The sequence below is a fragment of the Gymnoscopelus braueri genome, assembly GCF_963280865.1.
Source record: "Gymnoscopelus braueri genome assembly, chromosome: 9".
Taxonomy (NCBI): domain Eukaryota; kingdom Metazoa; phylum Chordata; class Actinopteri; order Myctophiformes; family Myctophidae; genus Gymnoscopelus; species Gymnoscopelus braueri.
Genome location: NC_137610.1, coordinates 37,187,619 through 37,209,971, shown reverse-complemented (window position 1 = coordinate 37,209,971; position 22,353 = coordinate 37,187,619). Strand labels below are relative to the sequence as shown.

At 41.4% G+C, this 22,353-nt stretch overlaps 2 protein-coding genes across 2 annotated transcripts in view; both read right to left on the bottom strand.

The window, feature by feature from the left end:
• The window catches only part of mbtps1 (membrane-bound transcription factor peptidase, site 1), a 30,360-nt gene extending 23,825 nt beyond the window's left edge, over positions 1 to 6,535 (bottom strand). Inside the window, exons 1-2 of the mRNA XM_080437630.1 lie at positions 6,402 to 6,535; positions 1,314 to 1,814 (exon numbers count right to left, since the gene is read on the bottom strand). Coding sequence (XP_080293756.1) covers positions 1,314 to 1,524 — 211 coding nt within the window. The 5' untranslated portion in view covers positions 1,525 to 1,814; positions 6,402 to 6,535. The remainder of the gene's footprint in view (positions 1 to 1,313; positions 1,815 to 6,401) is intronic.
• Positions 6,536 to 11,499: 4,964 nt separating this feature from the next.
• pskh1 (protein serine kinase H1) lies at positions 11,500 to 21,062 on the bottom strand. The gene is made up of 4 exons (XM_080438506.1): positions 20,634 to 21,062; positions 18,318 to 19,180; positions 17,060 to 17,983; positions 11,500 to 14,667 (listed from the first exon to the last, which is right to left on the bottom strand). The coding sequence occupies exons 2-4, from the start codon at positions 18,384 to 18,386 to the stop codon at positions 14,350 to 14,352; spliced, it is 1,311 nt and encodes a 436-aa protein (XP_080294632.1). The 5' UTR covers positions 18,387 to 19,180; positions 20,634 to 21,062; the 3' UTR covers positions 11,500 to 14,349.
• Positions 21,063 to 22,353: the final 1,291 nt, after the last annotated feature.

The window sequence follows — 22,353 nt, the reverse complement described above, 5'->3', positions numbered from 1 at the left end:
ACATACATGCTCAAGCAGTGTCAGATATTGTTGCACTCAATTCAATACATATACAGTAGGACACCAAACGCCATCGATAGCTCGACAAGAGCAATATGGTGGGTTATATCAGTGGTGTTCAAACTGTGGATCACAGCCCATAAGTGGGTCACAACAAGGGGCCAGGCCGGTCGTAGGATGGCCAACATACATTTTATTTTTGGAGAAAACTAAATGAATGCATACGTTGCGAGTATCGTTTATGCTTGACAAAATGTTAAGGCAAGCTATTATTCATTTCTTTTAAATACAGGCCCTGTCTGTTTCATTTCATCATTAGTAACTTTATTCATGAACAATAGAGATTTTATCAATTATTAATTTTACTCTAAAATACGGTGGGTCCTAGGTCAAAAATACATCCACAGGTGGGTCACAGCATGAAAATGTTTGTAAACCCCTGGGTTACATAAACCAGTTGGATGGGTTGAGTTATATCCCCACTTCAACATAACTACAATGCTGCTATTATGATTTGATGTTACTGACACTGAGGTGTGTCTCAGGGAGAGCTAGTATTTCATTCGTATCATTAAGACATCCATTGTCGCTAGAATCTGCCCTAGAGGGGTCATTATGTGAGGATATTAGTGGAGAGCAGAGTGTTGGTTACGGCTGAGCAAGAACACCAGAGATTGCGGTTCAAAGATAGGTGAACAGGTAACGTCCACTGGGGGGCATGTCTTTCATAATAGCCTGCATCTGGATCTCAAGAGCTCTGTTTCACATTGTATCCATCTGTCTCTCTGCGTCTCTTTCTCCTCCATTCCGATACTTCTCTCTCAAACACCTTTTATTGTGCCTGTGGCTTTGCTATGAAGCGTCATGAAGGAGCATGTGTTATTTTGTTCATATCAGCAGGCGTGTCTGAGGTGTGCCGCTTGTCAGATGGGCCTGCGTGAGGCTTACAAAGTTCAACATCTGCCTGAGGCCTCGTTTCCACTTTTCATTTCATTCAGACTGCTTGTCCTGTGTATGCACAGAAATCCATTAGCCCCCTATAGCAACACCATTCTCTAAAAAGGTCAACATGTTTTCTTAACCTTTTCAAGTAAAATCATGTTCTTCTATGAACTATGTGCTATTGAGACACTCAGTAGCTCGGGGGCAGCTGCATGCTGGGTGCCTTGCTCAACGGAACCTCATCTAGTTGACACATTTTCACAGGCTCCATCTGCATTTTCGGAAGGCAGCTGACCAATTAGGATATCTGACTAGACGTGGTAGGTACAAATTCGGATGGAAAACAGCAAACAGGAAGGAGATAATCTTACCGTGTTCTACCACATTGGTGGAAAACTCCAGCTTGAGTAGGTGGTTGGAGCAGTTGGAGCTAGAGGTGGGGCTGGGGTCTGAGGTAGGGGTGTGGTTAGAGGAAGGTTTAGCTCCTCCCCCTGATTCCATCCCTACCGCAGGTAGGTAGCCAACCAGCAGTCCTAGCAGCACGGACACCAACACAGGAAGTAGAGACATTCTGTGTTGCATCTCAGTTACTCATGAACAAATAGTGTCAGGATACAGATCAGAGGTTGTTTCGGAGCAGTTCAGGGCCAGAGCTTGGAAAATGAGTCCACATGGCTTGTGGCCTGAGCAGCTTGATTCATTTCTTTCTACGTTTCCTCTCCATGGTTGTAGTCCAAGGTAGTGGTCAGTAATGCTGCCAGACTACAAACACAGTCGCCATGTTGCATTTGAGAAGGCAACCAGGAGAAATGTGGTGGAGTTGACGATGCAGTCAACCTGGAATACCTCTGCAGTGCCTTTGGTCTTTATTCCTGCAGGTGAAAGAGAGCAACATTTACAAATACAGCGATGAAAAGCCAAGCACACAATTTGGTAGGTTAGAAATCAAATTGGCCATTGTACATAGGAAAGTACAATGGCCTATCTTTCGTCTCTACACTTTTTCATGCAGTGTTGAGAGAGTGTTTTCACCATGAGGGAAGGTGTGGGCACAAAATGGTGTAAGAATGGTACATTAGCCACTCCTTCCTACATTCATAAAGACCTAGATGGTGCCCTAAGGGGACAGTATAACCAGATGGGATAGTCAGGGCCAGGTACAACTTTACCTGGATGCATGAACGAACAAATCAAGCTGTATCTAGAAGAGAAAAAAGACTAACCACTGATAGATTGATAATCAGACAGACAGACAAAAGAATATCAGCTAATATATCCATATTCGTTTTTGTTTTACTCGTTAATATCAGTATCGGCACCAAACTGTTAAACTGTCCCGAGAAACAGCTAGAGCAGAGACTATTCATAATTCGAGTGCATCAGGATGGCAAAAAGAAACTGGAGCACATTGTTGTTTGATACTCATTTATTTTACGATTTTATATGTGATTAATTTGACACTGATGAAGAAACATTTTACATCAAAATGATCTCAGCGTGATCTGCAAGTCTGTCCCTCCCTGAGAACCAGGCATGGGGTTCAAGCAGAAGATACTGTATGGTTATTACAGTACTTTCATCCAACTAGGAAGTGCATCCTTATTAATGTATTAAATCATTTTCCAAGACTTTGTGTATGGTGTAATTTTATAATTTGTATTTCTAAAGATAACATTTAGCCAGTCTTTACATTATCATTGCTTGCTAAGAGCCGTTACAACACAGTAACCTCATCTAATTGCAGTGGCACTTGGTAATGTCTGTCAACTTTACCTGGTGCCCATTATTATTTTTGGGATAATGAATGATGAATGTGTGCTTGCCATATTGATAGCTTTAAAAAAAAGTCTTCCTGGTATGTAATATACACTTTACATTAGGGGTGTGCCATGTATCGTTTTGGCGTTCTTTTGCAATAATAATAATGCAAAAACAGAACCCCTGGCCATAACAAAACTGAGGTAGATTAGGATTTGGCCAGATGAAAGTTAGTCAAGATGACAAACTTTCTTATTTTCATATCCTGCAATAAATGCATGGAAACTGAAGACGATTAGCTTATTTCTTTGTGAGATCAGAGAAACTACCAAATGTTAGTTAATTTACCAGTCAGTTTAACGACTTAAACCCTCTATTCTTAGTCAAACAGATTTGAGTTACAACTGTACTTGGACTGCTTTTTTCCCGTCAACACACCAAATCTCTAGGCCAAATATAGCAGATCTACAAGCTCACAACGCGTAGCGTTGTGTAGCTTGTAGTGGTTCAAGTGAATGTGTCTCCTGGGATCTCCTGTCCTAAAATGAACTTCCATGCACATGTGGGCTATAACGCCGGAATGAAACCTGTCCTCATCCTTCCTTGCTCCATCAAAAGGCACAGCTGGGCTGGTATGGGGTCATTTCCCCCGTAGCCCATAGCAAGGACACATTGACAGCTGAACAGACACTCACAATTCCCCAAATTCGACAGAAAACTTCAGAGAACCAACTCCATATTGAGTGCCCACCCGAGGTTATATAAGCTAAACGCATACAGCTTCCCTTCCTGCACAGTGACTGTTACTGCCTCCTACAGTACCTCACACCAGATGGCCAGGGATGAGGCATTTTTGATGTCTTGCCCTATATGGATTTGTTTGCATTTTCAGTTGACACATTCCCGTGGAGGAATATAGCCGTGTATCATCATACATTGAATTACATTGTTTTTTTTTGTTTTTCATTACAGCAGCCTTCATAAATTGAGTCACTCCCTTCCCTTGGAGAGTCTGATGGTGTCATTTCATGGACGTGCCTTGCCTTTGCATAGTCCCCATGAGTCGGTTAGCTACGGGATCCAGCGTGATTATGATGACAGCCGGGTTGTATGGCTGGACAAAGCATGTGTGCAATATGTCCAATCCAGAGTGGAGTGTGCAGCTATTAAGCAGCAAAGCAGTGTGCATTTTGTCAGTGTTGAGCGCCATGTGCAGGTGGGTCATCACTTCGGGCCTCTAGATGAGAATACAGTGATGTTCTGACTGTTCTCAAAGTCTATCTCTCCCTCCAAAAGGTGTGTGTTAATATCCAATAAAGGGCAAGTAAAAAAAACTAAAAACCAAAGATCATTCTTTGATGTACTACAAACGACATGGTGATGTCCTCAAATGTCTATCTCTCCCACCTAAAGAGATACATTATCAAATAAATGCTAAGCAAAAAAAAGATCATTCATGTACTACTACTCCACAGAAAGGAGAATCGGGACTTGATTACATACTACATACTGTACATACATACAACGTTGTGTCCCACCCTGTGTGTGTGTTGTGTGTTGTGTGTGTGTGGTCGCAATATCAAAAAATATAAAAAATGTAGATATAGGACTACGGCGGCAATGACTCTATACAATATAATTATAGGAGCCTAGCTGGCTTTACAGTGGGGGGCTTGAATCACTAGCCCCGGCTTGGAGCAGGATCTTTGACTGTAAACAATACACCTAACAACTACTGGTTAAGATTCAGGGCTGTAAAAATAGTCCTACTGGTTAGGGCAGGGCTGTAAAAGACAGGCTGCAGTTGCACTTGTGTCAACATTACATTAAGTCACAAAAATTACATCAAACCTTGGGGGTAGCTTAAAGGAGAATTTTGGACTAAAGTTTTCTTACCTTTTCTATGACGTTATGATATCTTAGGATGAATGGTACAGTAGGAAAATTTCATAACTCCACCCCTGAGCCGCCACAGCTTAAAAGGTGCGCGGATAGGTCACATATTTTAATAGCTTTTTTTATTTTATTTTTTGGTGAGATCTGACGTTCATAGTGACAGAACATTGTCCCCAAAAAAAAAAAAAAAAGAAAAAACAGAAATCTCTTTAGACGAGATTGAAATCTCGAGATTTCAATCTCGTCCAGCGAGAATTCTGTTTTTTTTTGGTTGCATAGTGTTCTGTCACTATGAATGTCAGATCTCAAAAAAAAAAAAAAAAAAAAAGCTATTAAAATATGTGATCTAACCTAAGGCCTATCCGCGCACCTTTTAAGCTGTGGCGGCTCAGGGGTGGAGTTATGAAAATGTTCTACTGTACCATTCATCCTAAGATATCATAACGTCATAGAAAAGGTAAGAAAACTTTAGTCCAAAATTCTCCTTTAAGCTATAATGGATTACAAGAGTAGAATTCCAACTAGAGAGACCCCAAAATCAGAACAAAGAACAAAGAAAGAGCCTTAACTTTTCAAACTGAGAGGAGGTGGTGCTTAAGATCAACTGTTCATTCCAAGTTCATTCCAAATTCCAGATATTAGATTCTTATCTCTATTTTTTAAATATATAGACAGACATTTATTGATCCTGAGGGGAATTCAGCACAGCAGTAAAGATGAAATAAAAGACACAGGTAAGTGTAGGGAACAAGTACAGAACAAAGTAGTAACACAAGTAAAGAAGTATAATAGGATAACAATATAATATAAAATGAAGTATAAAGATAGCTTAACATCCAACCTGAAAATAGTCATGACTCATGACATTGGACCTTCGACTAGAAACTATTTGCCAAGATACTTCAGTCCCTGAGAAAAAAAGATTCGATATCTTTGTTGATCCACAAGACTAAACAAACTACTCAGTTGTTGTACGTACCAGTATGTAACTTAATGTTATAAACATGTCATGTCCATCACGCATTCATACCGCATTTATGTCTGCACAAAGAAGACTGGTTGAAGACAATAACACATCCTGGAGTTGTGATAGAATTCACACTTCCACGAATGCAAAGGGTCGTCTTTCTCATAACGGTCTGGAAATCATCAATATATCACATTCAAAATGCACAACAAACAAAACGACCATGACAGTAACAATAATGTCAAGCGATGCCTATAATAAATACATGCTTGGCACACTTCTACAATCGGTGAGGCCAGGAGGAACACAGCAATGTCTGATTTCCAATGCAATGACACCCAGTTAAAACCATCCGATTTGAACCACAAACTAGTTAAGTAGCTATAACTAAAAGTTAGCAAGCACGCTATTGAAATGAAAATGCAAAAGAAAAGACTGTACTGGTGTAGAAAGCTACTATTGAACATTAAGCAGCAATATGGCCAAGAGCAAAGAACGCTTTATCAATAATAGCACGGACAGACAGAGAGCATCAACCCACATTATGTTGGGAACAGGGAGCCTTTGTCTTTTCTTGAGCAATCAACGATATGGCAATTAATATCTGACGTAACCCATTGTTTCTTTAGTGAAGGAACATCTGTAAATCGTTCCGCATGAAGCGATTGTATGAGAACCACACCGCAGCAGCTCAATGATGTCTGTAAACAAGGGAACGTGCATCAGATGCAGAAGGAATTTTTCACAGTGCCTGGCTGTAGCTTCATATCACATGCGTTGCTAAGCTCGCTACTAGCTCACATAGTGTCCTGTGTGTTGTTATGACGGTCATACTCACCCAGTAGACTACCGTATCAAGGTAAACTGATGTCCGTTTGTACCGTTTATCTTCCGTCTATAGTGGATTAATGGCTACTCCATTAGTTACCAGTTACACACAAGCCCCGAACAAAAAGCTAGCAAAGCAAAGGGGGGGAAGCAGTTGCGTCAGTATAATAATCATCATAAGCGCTTGTCAAGTCGCTTGCACTTGACTTCCGGTCGGTGGACTTCAAAGTAAGAGTAAACTGATCGTGAGTAGCAACAGTTTTTTTGAGCAATAATACATGTTATAAATAAAGAAGCACCGTATAACGGATCGTGAATATGTTCTACATAATAATAATTAGAAATAGAGGTGTGTCGTTCGTGAACGAATTGAGTCAAATAATAATATTATATTAATTATATTATATATTAATTAGTGTTATATATTATAACTATTAATACTAATATTATTACTAATGTTTAAATATTTATATACAATTGAGCCAGTCTTTTTAACGGTTGTAGAATGTAGAATGCCCTAAAGATACACCTTCAGGAGGCTGCAATTCAAAAATGGCCCCTGTCCAAGTCCTAACCTACCCCATGTCCTAACCTAACCTACCCCCCCCCCCCTCTCTCTTTCTTCTTTTGTACATGTTTTTCACTCTTCATACCAGTAACCTGTAAACTGATTGTATGACATTCTGTATAGTAGTGTGTATATCTGTCTGTCTCTTATATGTCATCATGATTTGTGTGCATGGGGTTCTCATCTTAAACAAGCTCAGTGCTTAATGAGTTTTCCAGTTTAGTAGACCTTGTATTGTGAATTTGTACTTCCATGTACTGATGTTCTCATGTCTTACTAAATAAAAGTACATCAATCAATCAATCAATCAATCTATTTAGAATGCCAGGATGGTGATATCTCTACATCATAGAGCCAATTTGGCGCCCTGTTTGAGGCAACATACAACACTGTATGGCTTACTTTAATAACTGTTAGACTACCTGACATTCTTTAATATGTGTCCTATTTTGAAAACATTTATTCATGTAGGAGTGTCTTTTATTATTTACAGTTTGGTCCTTTATAATTACTTACTTTAATAGCTATTACCTGACCATCTTTACAACACAACATCATACAGGTCATCCAAGCACTTTACATGGACTCAAGCAGTGCAGTTCTCATAAATAACAGCATGGGAGAACCTTTTAAAACATCTATTGGTGTCCGTCAAGGCTGTCTCCTCTCCCCTGTCCTATTCAACATCTTTCTGGAAAACATCATGGAGGAAGCACTCCAAGAATTCCACACCTCCATATCCATCGGAGGAAGACCCATCTCCAACCTCCGCTTCGCTGATGACATCGACCTCATGGGGAAAAGCGAGGCCGAACTCCAGGATCTCACCACCAGACTGGAAGAGGCGGCGAGAGCATATGGCATGGAGATAAGTGCAGAGAAAAGCAAGATCCTGGTCAACAGCCACAACCATGTATCTCCAACGAAGATCATAATGAACGGGCAGACGCTGGAGGAAGTAAAGGACTTTAAGTACCTCGGGTCCTATGTGAGTGAAGATGGCAGCTCCACGAAAGAGATAAAAGCAAGAATTGGCATTGCAACATCAGCCATGACGAGACTGGCCAGTATTTGGAAAAGTAACACCAACAGCTTCTCAGTGAAGGTCAGACTTTACAAGTCACTTGTACTCTCCACCCTACTCTATGGCTGTGAGAGCTGGACACTCACAGCGGACACCGAGCGCAGGGTACAGTCCTTTGAAAGCAAGTGCTATAGAAGAATGCTACATATTTCATATAAAGAACACCGGACAAATGACTATGTTAGACAGTTAGTCACCACCCATGCTGGAGAACAGGAGCCCCTACTCTCAACAGTAAAACGTCGCAAACTGGCCTGGTATGGTCATGTCACAAGACATACCTCCCTGTCAAAGACCATCTTACAGGGGACAGTGGAGGGGAAGCGGAGAAGAGGCAGGCAGAGAAAGTCCTGGATGGACAACATCAAGGAATGGACTGGCTGCAGCTTCCAAACCCTTCTACGCACAGCAGAAGATCGTGAGCGCTGGAGATCCCTGACTGCCCAAGCATCCATCATGACACCCCTACGGCCCCCTAGGCCATGGGATGAGTGAGTGAGTGAGTGAGTGAGACCATCTTTAATATGTGTCCTATTTTTTAGATATAGACCTACAGTATATACATAAACTCTAAGTTACAGATGCGTAAGGGTCCATTTGGTTCCCATACCAATCGTTTAGCTGGAGACCTGTGGAACCACTCAAAGACCCCCGGGGGGTCCCCGGACCCCACGTTGAGAATCAGCGGTATATTAGGATATTTGTTTGGAGCAAAGTTATACTGTTGTATCAGTAGTCTGATACCATTCAGTTTATATTTAGATACATGAAAGCCCTCCTGCTCTAGGGTTTGTTTTATAAAAAAAAAAAAAAAAAAAAAAATATATATATATATATATATATATATATATATATATATATATATATATATATATATATATATATATATATATATGTGTGTGTGTGTGTGTGTGTGTGTGTGTGTGTGTGTGTGTGTGTGTGTGTGTGTGTGTGTGTGTATATTACCATAATACCTTCTATAAATGACACTGGCTTCATGAATGGTTTATTCACCATCACCATAGTGGTTCCCTGGCTGTTTCAGTGGAATCACACCAGCAGCAGGCCTATCTGTCTTTACAGTTAAGGTAAAGCTGTTATCACATTCACTCTTTGAACCTGTAATGTTCCCACACTGCACTTGACTTTATCAGGCTACATCTTTCCAAAAATTATCCATCAAAGGTTGAATGTTGCTGTTTCACAGAATGTAATTCTCTTGCCAGATCTGATAATAGGCCAGACTTATGATGTATTTTACTTCCTCCACCAAACACTGCTCCACATAAGAACATTATTTTCTCCCTTTCCTGTATCACTGGCAGTGGCATCTTCATGGATTGTCATTCTCTCTGTCCTGCAGTGTCTGCTGTTGCTGTGTGCTCTCTCATCTGCCATATTTCTTATTATTATCTCTTCTGCCCCTGTCTGTCTTTTTGGGTTCCGCTTTGCCTCTATTTGACTCTCTGGTTAAGCCTGATTTGTACTTGTAGATCTGCTGGCTTCGGCAATTGAAACACGGCACAGTGGTACAAGTATAAATCAAAAGAATATTTAGCCTTTTTTCTCCATCATCTCCATAAGAAAATTGAATATGGGTGAAGTGTTCCTTTCATTTTATAATGTGTTATAAGGTACCTAAAACGTACATTAACACACTTTTTGGTACTTATTGTGGGATCGCTAAAGCGATCACACTACTGTTATCTTCACCGTTTTTGGGACAGTTTTTTGGCCCCTAACTAGTCCTTCATACTTTTAGCTACAAACTCCGTTCCAACTCTTCAACGTTCGGCCTACTCAGGACATGTCGGCTACCATTTGAATTTTTGAAATAATTTGTACTTTTAGAGATATTTCACTTTTTACTGCTAAAAAAATCCCATTCATTTCAATGGGGAAATTCATACTTTTAGCTAGAAACTCCGTTCCAACTCTATAACGTTCAGCCTACTTAGGACATATTGGCTACCGTTTGAATTTTTGAAATAATTTGTACTTTTAGAGATATTTCACTTTTTACTGCTAAAAAAAATCCCATTCATTTCAATGGGGCAATCCTATTTAGCTACAGTGGAGCCTAGCAACTGCTTATTAGACCCTAGCAACACCATATTAGACCATAGCAACCACCTATCATACCCTAGCAACCACCGATTAGACCCTAGCAACCACCTTTCTAACCTAGCAACCACCTGTTTTACCCTAGCAACCACCAATTAGACCCTAGCAACCACCTATTAGAACCTAGCAACCGGCTATCAGACCCTAGCAACCACAGTTTTACCCTAGAAAACTACATTTTACACTATTCAACACCAACAAACCTTTAGAACCGTAGACCTTTAAAACCTTTAGAACCTTTCAAACCTTTCGAACCTTTAGAACCTTTCAAACCTTTCAAACCTTTCAGACCTTTCAAACCTTTCAAACCTTTCGAACCTTTCAAACCTTTCGAACCTTTCAAACCTTTGGAACCTCTTAAACCTTTAGAACCTTTCAAACCTTTCAAACCTTTCAAACCTTTCAAACCTTTCAAACCTTTAGAACCTTTCAAACCTTTAGAACCTTTCAAACCTTTCAAACCTTTCAAACCTTTAGAACCTTTCAAACCTTTCAAACTTTTAGAACTTTAAACCTTTCAAACCTTTAACACTACTAACAATATCAATACCCAATACCATCAACATTCTTAGCGATCCCACACTGTTTCTTCAGGAACAGTACTTTCTAGTTTCTGATGAGGTCTACAGCACCTTTTCATTTAATATTTGTTATTATTCATAACAAAAATAAAAATAAACTAATAGTCAACTTTACTCTTATATTGAAGACCACCAACCGGAAGTGAAATGCTCACGTAGACTTGACGAGCGTTTTGCCCTCAGCCGCAGACAACTGACGCCTGGTTGTATCGGGTTGCCATGTTTTGTGTGGATCATCCCCCCATAATGTTTTTGTTCTTTAGCTCATAATAAGAGGTCGTAGAGACTAGAGCCAGCCAAGTGCGTTATTTTTCGTTTTATATTATTCAAGTCACATGCCCTTCCAGCAGAATCAATCATCTGATTGTGGACCTGAAACAGTCTTCCATTGTAAAGGAATAATGCAAAGCTTAATCAAACCTGACAACCCTTCAGCCCAGTCTTACTGCGTTTTTGCCGGAAGAGGGCGCCTGTGGCAACATGTATGTACTAATAAGTTTGGAATTAAAAAGGGGTACAAAACTCATTGGAATATTGCATTAACATAGCCATTAGCCAAACAGATATTGCAAGAATCTAACTAACATAGTCTATCACATCCACAAACCAATAATTTGATGTGCTGCTCAAAACGGATTCTGGACAAATCCAAATTACTTTTGTTGAATATTATTAAAACAGTGCTGTCTTTTAGGTACCATTAGAAACAAGCATGTAAACAGTTTGTCTACGCAGCAAATAAATAAGCATGTCAGGTTCGGATTTGTTTTATTGGCACATTTGTATACAATGACTGAACCATTTCACCATTAAAAAACATTTAAAAAAAAGTTAATGGTAGAAGAATCAAAGTTTTATCATTCATTTAGACGTAAAACACAATAACAAACATAAAAGACACACAACTGTATTCAGATAACAGTGTTGAGTTGGCTATTTCATTTAGGACAACATTACACAAACTCATACAGATATATAAAAGGTGAAAGAAACTCTCATACAAATGTGTTAACACTCTGAAGGAACACTTTTGAATACTATATGGTTATCCATTGGACACAACATATACAATAGACACTGCTGACCAATTTAAAACATGAATTCCTTTGACTCCCAGTAATTGCGTGTGTGTATGTGTGTGTGTGTGTGTGTGTGTGTGTGTGTGTGTGTGTGTGTGTGTGTGTGTGTGTGTGTGTTCCAAGATCTCCGAATTTAAAACTGGTTAAAAATATTAACCAGTTTCCTGTCAAAAAAGACAGCGTTAGATTGAAACTCATTCAGATTTCAGGCTCCTATGAAGTGAGAGAGAACAGGGTGGATAATACAGCAGTAGAAGAAAATAACACAGCCAATCTAATCTAGACGGGAGTCAGAGCAATGGAGGAGTCAAAACTGATCTCATGGAAATTAGGAAGCTCTAGAATAGCATCAAGAAGATCAGACAGATTAAGTTTTCAACAAAAAGAACAGATAAACTGAGGTCAGCTGACATGGCTCTGTTGGATTTCCAGTATCATTTAAAAAAGTTCACAACAAAAAAACAACACACTATATACTAGGACAGCTCACAGCAAAGCGCTCATAGAAGTATGCAAGACCACTTTGTGCAACCGATTTACCCTGCAGGCATTCTAAAGAAGGGGTAAAAAAGGAAAATCAACCAGATCATTTAGAATCATAAGAAAAATAACAGCCTTCTTAAACATTGTGTGCGACAGTGACCATTCTCATAATTCCAACCACTGTAGACTTCAAAAACGAATGGTTAGGCAAATATATCTCTGAGCCCAAGTCCCATTCCTCCCCCCTCAACTCTTGTTGAGATGTGCAGTGGTCCAGGTTATGAGAAATAAGAGAAGGGAGAGGGCACATTGTAGAATTGGGACATTGGGTACAACCCTTTGTTCCTTCATTGAGGATATATTATAGATCTGATTCTTTTGAACTTGTTTCAAAGTGTTATCTAGAAATACTTGTGTAGATTGGCAAAGGAATGGCAATATTTTTTGTTTCAAACCACACAAAGATTGCACATAAGGCCCCACAATATGCTGTTCATGCAAAGCATGATTTAAGTCCTTCATACAAATGATAGCTTCATTTTAAAAACTCATTCTTTTTTCTTCATTTTGGTTATTCCAAAGTCAAACTTGGAAAATTAGGGAACAGATCCATTGGACATGATCTTTGTAGGATTAAAAACACAAGATGTCTAGCTTAATGTTGCTATGCAACCATACCAAGCAAAAAAAAAGAAAAAAGAAGGAGCATTCAATACTGCACTAAAGCATGTACATCATTTCCTGTTAACAGCAATGATGAAAATGTAAAAAGGGTCAACATTCCTTTAACCACTTTCAACCTGGTGTACCTATTTTGGGCATGTTATAAGTGGAAAAAAAAGAAGCCAATCTATAAGCTCATGCGTTGTAGATTGGGATATTCGTCGTACAACAAAGTATAGAGGGCTTAAGTGGTTAATGAAAACTTCATTGGAGTTATGTGATTGGAGGAGCATGGGATGACTGTTTTCTTAAAAACATTGTAGAAAAACAAAACCTGCCTTCGAAACAAAACAAAACAGCATTCCAATTTTTTACAAGCTTCAGATCTATGATATCAACGGAGTATGACTGGCAAGATAAGACCATCTTAGACTTAACTAGACAAAAACATTTTTTTGTGGTGTTCACTGATCTGCTAGTGTTGCAGTGTGTTCCATAGCCCACTTTGTAAGATCAGCTTGGCTACTGTATATGTCTCCAACAGTTAATGTAGCAAAATAATAAATTCACAGCAATAATTCAGGAATGAGAAAGGGAAACGTTTTTTTTCTCCCCCTCTTCTAAGAAAAAAACATCCCCTCTCTTCCTAGAAATTTCAGTACCCAGAATTCTGTTCAACAGATCCGTGTGGACGGTCATTATCCAGTGACCATTTGAACGGAGACCAATAATCATGTCAACAACAATAAATAAATATGTAGAGAAAAACAGGGAGTGAAGGAGACAGGGATGTGGGCAGTGAACGGTGTCCTGCTTGCTGCTTCGGGCACCATGGCCGACGAAAGACTGAAGGGACGGATAGGTAGAGATAGACGGAGAGATTGAACCGCTTCGGGCTGTTGCCTCAAAACAGTACTGGTTTGTCCCTTACTGTGCACATACTATGACACACTGTCATGGAAATTCATAGCCTCTTCTACACAGAACACCTCAACCATTAACATTAACCTAATCGCCACAGGCCTAGTCCTGTTATAGCCATAAACCATTTTCACACAGCGGCCATTTTGCTCTTACGTCATATGCGATGACGTACTGTAAGAGCAAAATGCCGTAAAAGCAAAATGGCTGCCTTGTGAATTTTGGTCAATTGACAGCAGCTGCTCTTAAACTAATGATGCAAGTGTCACTGGTTGCCATGGATACATTTAAGTCATTGTCTTTTTTCATCCATGGCAGTGATGTGTGACTTGGAGCCATTGTTGGCAGCAACTTTGAGCAGTGGCAGTCACACGTAAAAGTTCAACCGTTGTAGTGCTGTGGCTCGGTCTCATGCTCTGCAGTCACTCGCTTTCAGTTTGGTTTGGTTAGCGGCTTCAGCCATTGTACTGCTGCTGATAGCGCCGGTTGAGCTCACGGAGCTCTTTTTCACGGGCCCGCCGGGCCTTGTTGGACTTAGTGGAGCGGCTGGAACGCGTGGACTGGGCCGACTTGGTGCTGTGGCAGCGCGACGATGCCCTCTTCAGAAGGTTCTGTGAGATGGACCGCTGCAGGTTCTTCATGGAGGAGGAGGCGGCCATGCTGACAACCCAGGGGTGTTTGATGGCCTGACCGGCTGTCAGTCGCTCGCTGGGGTCCACGGTCAGAACCCGCTCCACAAAGTCCTTGGCCAGGTTCGACACACTGGGCCATGGCTGGGGAGAGGACAAAGGCACGGAAAAAGATGATGAGCTTTATCGTCTGCTTACATTGAAATACGGCTGGGTGATATACCGTGTTGTGTTTTAATGTTAAATAAATAAATCATATTATTAATAACTCTGATTTATACAGAACATGGCAGCATGTAAGAATACTGCTGTAATCATAATGACATAAAAATACATCACAGAGTAATTTAAACTGGCAAAATGTAATGAAAAATACAGCTCATCCACACCCAATACTACTCAGTCTATATGAAAATTGTTCTAAACTAGGCTACTAGACACAAGGGGGCATCAGAGAGCTATATAAAACAATAGTTCTGTATGTGATCAGATGACAAGAAGTTAGATCTCTTGCGCAAGGGTGCTAAGTTATTCACGGGAGATCTATTTAGTTTACTTCACTAGATATTAGATTGAGTCTACTGGATCTACTCGTATTCTCATGACTGGGGTCAGGTTGGCAGGTTATGTGCTGTCCTGTCTGTCTCTTCTGCCAAGTCACAACCCAAAGAATGTTCACCTTGTTTGTTTATGAGATTGCATGTTATGGACTTGGACAAGCTGCACTCTCAAAAAGCTGCACCAAACATTGAACAGCACTACACACTTTGCTGCAAGAAAATGTTCCCAAATGACAAACTTTCCTCGTAATGACAGTGAATTCTCTTTCTGACAGTCTCAGGTACAAGTGTTAACAAGAAGAGTTAAAAGTCGAACCGACAGCACCTGGATTACCATAAGCCACAACACACAAAAACAATCAATGTATGCCAAATATACACGTCACATATCCAGCCGTCAGATAAATATTCTCTCAGCTGCTGCTACATGATGCTCATGCTTAGTTTAGGATTGTAACATTAAATCATACGTTATTAATGATGGCTTTAAAGACACCCATAGAGACTCATTCAAGTGAGCGATCAGTGTTAATATACAGTGTTAAGTAGCTTAAGATAGGCCTGTATTTAATGGTTTACTTTGAAACAAGAATTCTTGAATTGCTTTCGACTCAGTTCCAGGTAGAAAATAAAATATTAAACAGACCTGAAAGAGTCTTCTTCCATAGAACATGTACTTGCAATGCAACAGGTTCAAAACGGAATCATAAGCTTTGTGGCATCATTCCCTCATATAATCTTTGATTCTTTCTCTTGCTCATTTATCACCCACTCTCTCAACACAGTATATATAATGATTAATAATGTAGAAAGAACATTCAAATAAGAGTTAAAAGTATTAGCATCTATCTGAAAATAAATAAGGCTGCTTTACTGAGTGTCTGTATTCGTTCAAGAGTAATGCCAGTTATGCAGATATGGCCCATAGTTGTTTGAGAGTGATTAAATGCATCCACGTTATGCACTAATCAGACACCTTTGTTTGCCCTACCTACGGTAACCAAGGGCCTAACAACTAAACACTGGCTCACCAGGTTTTGTTTTAGCTCTGGTTTGTAGACTGGTCCTGCACGACATGAGACGTCTGCAGGGTTCATAATGAAAAAGCAAGTCAGAAATGTATTTTGGCCCCAAACCATTAAGTGATTTAAAGAGATCACCAATATTTTAAAATCATCTCTGTACCTCACAGGAAGCCAAGCCAGTGCTGAAAATTGTTGTAATGTGTTCTGCTCATAAGACAGTGTTGACCAACACAAATAACAGATCCTCTAATAAATGTGAGTCGCGTCGAGAACCCATTATTTATGTTGGAGACAAACCCACTCTACGGGTATAAAACAGGCATTCATAAAGCTCAGTGGCAACCTAAACACCCACACTCTGAAACAAAGGAAGGGGCTACTCAGCATTCTTTCAACTAGCTACAGAGATGGAGCATAAATTATTATGCACACGCACACACACTTTGCAGAAGGGCATATTGACTCAGCAGAGAGGACAAATAAGTGGGAGAGGGTGGTGGCGAGAATTACTGTAAGAGCTGGTAGGGTGCATGTAATGGTTATGGATGTGCACCAAAAGGCCAGGAGGATGAGCGGGTATGGGGTGCTTGTGGTGGTTACATCTCACCTCTCCAGTAATGACGGGTCGTTCATGATCGATTCGTTCAAAAGAACTAGTTCACTGCCGTGAACGTGAACAAACCCATTCACTTCCTGAAACGGTTAAGTTCACGCTTTCATTCATGCCCCCCTTCCCCTCCCGCCGTACACAGGACGGCAGGGCGGGCTGTTCCCGGGACAGACAGACAGCGGTGCGGTTGAGTTTTTTTTCACTAGACAATATGCGCTAATGAACGAATCATTTGAGGATCGGTGAAGCTAGGCGTTTGTCTGAGAGACAGCGGGCAAGGAAGGACAAAAGAACGAAAGAACAATAGAAAGAAAGAGTGTATGTGGATTGCAACATCTCACCTCTCCAGAGAAGCTGTATTTCCCCTTGAGGATCTGCCGATACAGTCTCATGCGGTTGTCATCCTCAAAGGGCATGGTACCGCTCAGCAGAATGTATGAGATCACCCCCAGTGCCCACATGTCCACCGCGTTGGTATAGGGCTTTCTCACCAGGATCTCAGGGGCGATATACTCTGGTGTGCCACATGTGGTCTTCATCAAACACTCATCTCCCTTCTTCCTACTGCTCGCCAAGCCAAAGTCTGTAATGATGATCTTCGAATCGGCTCCCGGGTGGTAGTAGAGGAGGTTCTCTGGTTTCAGGTCTCGATGGGTGATGCCCAAGGTGTGGAGGTACTTGACCCCGTCCAGCACCATCTGCAACACCCGTGTGGCGTCACGTTCTGTGAAGGAGCCACGTGCAATGATCCGGTCGAAGAGCTCTCCACCAGTGGCCAGCTCCATCACCATGTACACACACTCCGCCGTCTCAAACACCTCCATCAGCTGGATGATGTTGGTGTGGCGAACGCGCCGCAGAACGCATAGCTCCGACTCGCACACCTCCCTTCCCTCTCGGTACCGCGTCTCGATCATCTTGATGGCATACGGCTGCCGTGTACTTTTGTGCTCCACGCGAACCACTCGGCTAAAACTCCCTCGGCCTATCAGGGCTTTGATATCGTACTTGGCTGTGACGCGTGGGTCAAATTTGGCCCGATATTTTGCAACCTTTTTCCGTTGAGGGTCCGAGGGATCGGACTGGTCTTTAGGGGGCTGGGTGGAGGTTGTTCGGCTGGCAGCTTGTGCCTGGGCCTGGTACGGGGAGGTGGAGTCTGCCTTATCACCTCCCCCACATCCAGCCCCACCCATCTTACTCCCAGCACCATCCCCGCGTATGAAGTGTTTATAGAGGTCTGTCTGTGGGTGTTGGGGAGGGTCCACCTGAAAAATACATGAACACTTTGTATTAAGCAGCTTCTAGCATTTCACAGACACAAGGTACACAGAGTACACAGAGAGACAACAATTGAATTGAACTGAACACTGAGGTCAGCACTTACAATAATGATATAATATATAATAATAACAATAATAATAACCAAATAATGCATAAAACATTGAAGCAACAAATGGTAGTAAGAAACAATCAAGTTTATCAACATCATCATCATGCATTCGTACAGATATCATTAATATTATCAGTAGTTCTAAAATGGCAAAAGAAAAATATGATTTTTCTTCTATTATTTTCAAAATAATCCACAATCTTACTGACCTTTTTGACCAGGTCCAGTTGAACATCCCCTGGGGGCTCAGGGAGAACCTTAGTGTTCCTGCAACCCATCACATCACCTCAGGCCACTGCCCAGTCAGCCCCACAGGCCACCAGCAGCCCTGCCTCATCACCGCAACAGTGAATTCAACAGTCCCAGGACAGTCAACATCCAGGCTGTACCACATGGAAAGTTCATGAATAGGGCTGGCACACACACTTAAGTCCCAATAAGGTTGCATCAGCAGTCAGATAGACTTGACGAATACAACTGATAACATCCACTCAGTTAAGTCCCATCAAAGTGTCATCCCGTGTCAAAGACTGCATGGATACAGCTGTAGAGCACCTTGCGTGTTGTGACTCCTCCAGCACATCATGAGCTACCTTTTTTTCTGATGTCTTAATGTTTGATTTATTTATAATGTTCTTCAAATATGTGCCAATACCCCTACCACACTGTCTAGAGGCAGAGAGAACACCAAGACCCTTGAAGAAGCGAGCAGTGTCCCATCTGGGATGGTGGAACGTGTTGAAGGTTTGTAGGTGAAACTGTCTAAAAATGGGTAAATATGGATGCTCAAGGTGTTTTGGTGAATTATCAGGGGAGGGGAGGGAAAAGGGGGTGCCAGGAGGACCCCTGGCTTCTTACAGGCCTAAGATGCCCTCAGGCAGGGTTGCAATAGTATATTTAAGATTCATGGAATTGTATCATGATCACTGAAATAAGTCTACAACTACATTTTCAGGTTCGTATTCTCTGAAGTCAATCCATAGGGAATAAACTTTGTTCGTAACTGCAGTGTTGCCACAAACAAAGCAGCTTCTCTGGGGAATCAGAGGCTGGAGAATTGAAGAGGGACGTTCTGAAACAGAAAAGAAAATGTAACATGAGTCTTGTGTGATTATTGCTGAGTCCACTTAAATACAGAAAGTGTGGCTGTGAGGATGACCATGTCTAAACATGACAGCAGTTGGAGCATAAACCTTATTACGATTGGACACACAAATGACAATAACATGACAAACCGTTATACACTTGTAACAGTCCTGAGAAATTCCATATTTGTTGTTTTAAGTCAACAAACAGTCGTCGCGAAGAGGCCATAAAGTAATTGTTTCAGGCAGAACAAAGCTATCAAGGTTTGTTTTACAAAACCCCCCAAAGAAAGGAATCTTGCAACACTGGGTTATTACAGAATAACAAACGGCCTCACGTAGCCTAGTATCTAATCTAACTGTTTCCAGTGATGGGACACATACCCGCAATAATGTTGCAGTTTTCACTCTGTTTATCAACTTCTGTTGCTTTGTCAGCCATGATTGGAGCAACTTGATTTTAAACAATCATCCCACAAAAAGGGGACTTTCAACAACAGGCCTAAACAACAACAGCAAACCGAAAATCGTTACATTTCGCTTCATTTGAGCGTATATGGTTTTATTTAAATTAAGTTTGTCAAAGTCAGATCAAAAAGTGTCCAGGCCCTAGTCATGTCAATGTTGGGTTTGTTTTCGCAGCCAAAAGGACATCTAATCCCTTTCCTACAAAGCTGGATACAAAAAAAAACATGTTGCAAGTTCGAATAACTTTTCTTGGGACAATCATATCACAAGTAGACAAAGTTATCATCCGAACTCAACGCTATAGCTAGCAAGCTAGCGAAGTTCAGCTTAATTTTTAATCCACTGCACGACGGTGTCGCTTGCCGACAAGAACCCCGGATCGCCAAGCTCAAAACGCGTTGCGAGACGCGTTGTGAGCTTGGAGATCGGGTTCTTGTCGGCAAGCGACAGCCAAAACGAGGCCTTATTACACACGACACTGCGGGAGCAGCAGCAGAGCAGGGTAGGACTGACTCCCCCCCAGCCTGCCAAAGCCAGCCTCCTCACCCCACTCTCAGTGGTAACCGGAAGACTCGCACCAAAACACGCTCGCCCCCATTTTCTTTCGCGGACCGCTCGCCCCCCTGCGGTTCTTCTTTTACCGAGGTTAAGGTTATGAATAAATTAGGGTTAGCCATATTTTACTGAGGTTAAGATTAGAAATAAATAAGGCAAGGTTTAGGCATAGTTTTACAGAGGTTAAGTTAAGGAATAAGGTTAGGTTTAGGCGTAGTTTCACTAAGGTTAAGATTAGGAAGAGGGTTAGTTTTAGGCATAGTTGTAGGCTACCGACGTTACGTTTAGGAATGAGGTTAGTTTTAGGCATGGTTTACCTGAAGTTACGTTTAGGAATAAGGTTAGTTTTACTGAGGTTACGTTTAGGAATACGGTTAGTTTGTGGCATAGTTTTACTGAGGTTACGTTTAGGAATACCTGGTGGTGACCGTTCCGAGGTCGCCGGATTTGACCCGGGGCGACCGTGTTTCGGGGCGAGCGTTCTTGTATTCCTCGTCACTCAGCTGTACTGGAGCTCCATTTTTCTCGCTTCGGACTCTCTCCGAACTTCATCCCCGCTGATAAGCGGCACGCAGCCCCGTCTCTCCGCCGCTCCGCTCGTCGCTGGTGACATCGTGTTGTCAACTCCGTCCTTTCATATTATCGACCCTCAGAGGTGTTATCGAGTGACCGGGAGTGGAAGGGGGAGAAATAATAAACATAGAAAGCCGTCCGTCCCTGTCGGTCACTAACTAAACTTCTCCGAACGGTGTTTTCGACCAGGCTAGGATAGGACCACCTATTTCCTCTCCTTTCTGCAAGGGACGGGACGACCTCCTTCGGCTTGTTTCGACCCCATAAAAATCCTCATCGTCGCCGTGAGCTCACTTCCTGGATACAGTGTGGAAGTTCCTTACCAACCAACTTCACTTCGAAGTTGGGGGGTCTCTAAAAAGTTCACGGAACATTTCCAGCAAGTTTAAAGCAAAGTGTAGGCTAATGTAAAACAAAACAAAAAACATAACACTTATTTCTTTTTTTTTAACATCCAGAAAGTTACCCCCAATAGCCAAAGCAATTTCTTGGGTATAGCGTATAATCCTCTTTACAGACCTGTATTGAACTATAATTTCCAGTGCTTTTTGCAAACTGCTAATAAAGTATTCAATCAATCAACCTAAAATACAATTAGGGTAGAGTAGACTGTTTAATTTCAGTTGGTGCATAAATATCACAATATAATATATCCATAATCCATACCTCCCTTGTTTTCAGTTAGGATGGAATGGCATTCCCAATGGTGAACAGTGCAGTGGTGAACTTTCACTTTTACACACTATAGCCACACGGTGTCACTATATACAAGGGAATCCCCTTTCCTGCATCACTAACTACTGTATGCAAAGTAAAGCCATCCAAAACTTTTGGTTAGGTTTTTATTTAATTTTTTATCAGGCATATTTGGCCTTTAAACCCACACACTGCAGAAATAGTCTAACTTCACTATTTCACCTTGCTTGTCCAGAATCCTCTAAAGGTAGCCTAATAAAGAATGCATAGCCTTCCTTGATTCCAGTATTGATGTGATGGATTGCAATGGAGTTGTTGTAGACTGCAGACCCACCATCCATGCAAGGAGCACAGTGAGCAGATTTATGTGATAGCTTTAAACATGTGGAGTCAGTATGAGAAGGACATAATTATTCTACAGATAGATAGATAGATAGATAGATAGATACACAGAGAGAGAGAGAGAGAGAGAGAGAGAGAGAGAGAGAGAGAGAGAGAGAGAGAGAGAGAGAGAGAGAGAGAGAGAGAGAGAGAGAGAGAGTGTGTGTGTGTGTGTGTGTGTGTGTGTGTGTGTGTGTGTGTGTGTGTGTGTGTGTGTGTGTGTGTGTGTGTGTGTGTGTGTGTGTGTGTGTGTGTGTGTGTGTGTGTGTGTGTGTAGAGAGGGTAATGATGCCAATATAGCTCCCTGAATTGGATTGAGAGAGAGAATGAGTATGAGCAACGATGGAGAAGTCAGAGGTAGACAGTGGATGACAGATGGTGGATTCAAGATAAATAGAGGTTGGGGGACAGATAGAGGAGAGAGAGACAGACAGACAGACAGACAGACAGACAGACAGACAGAAGAGAAGAGAAGAGAAGAGAAGAG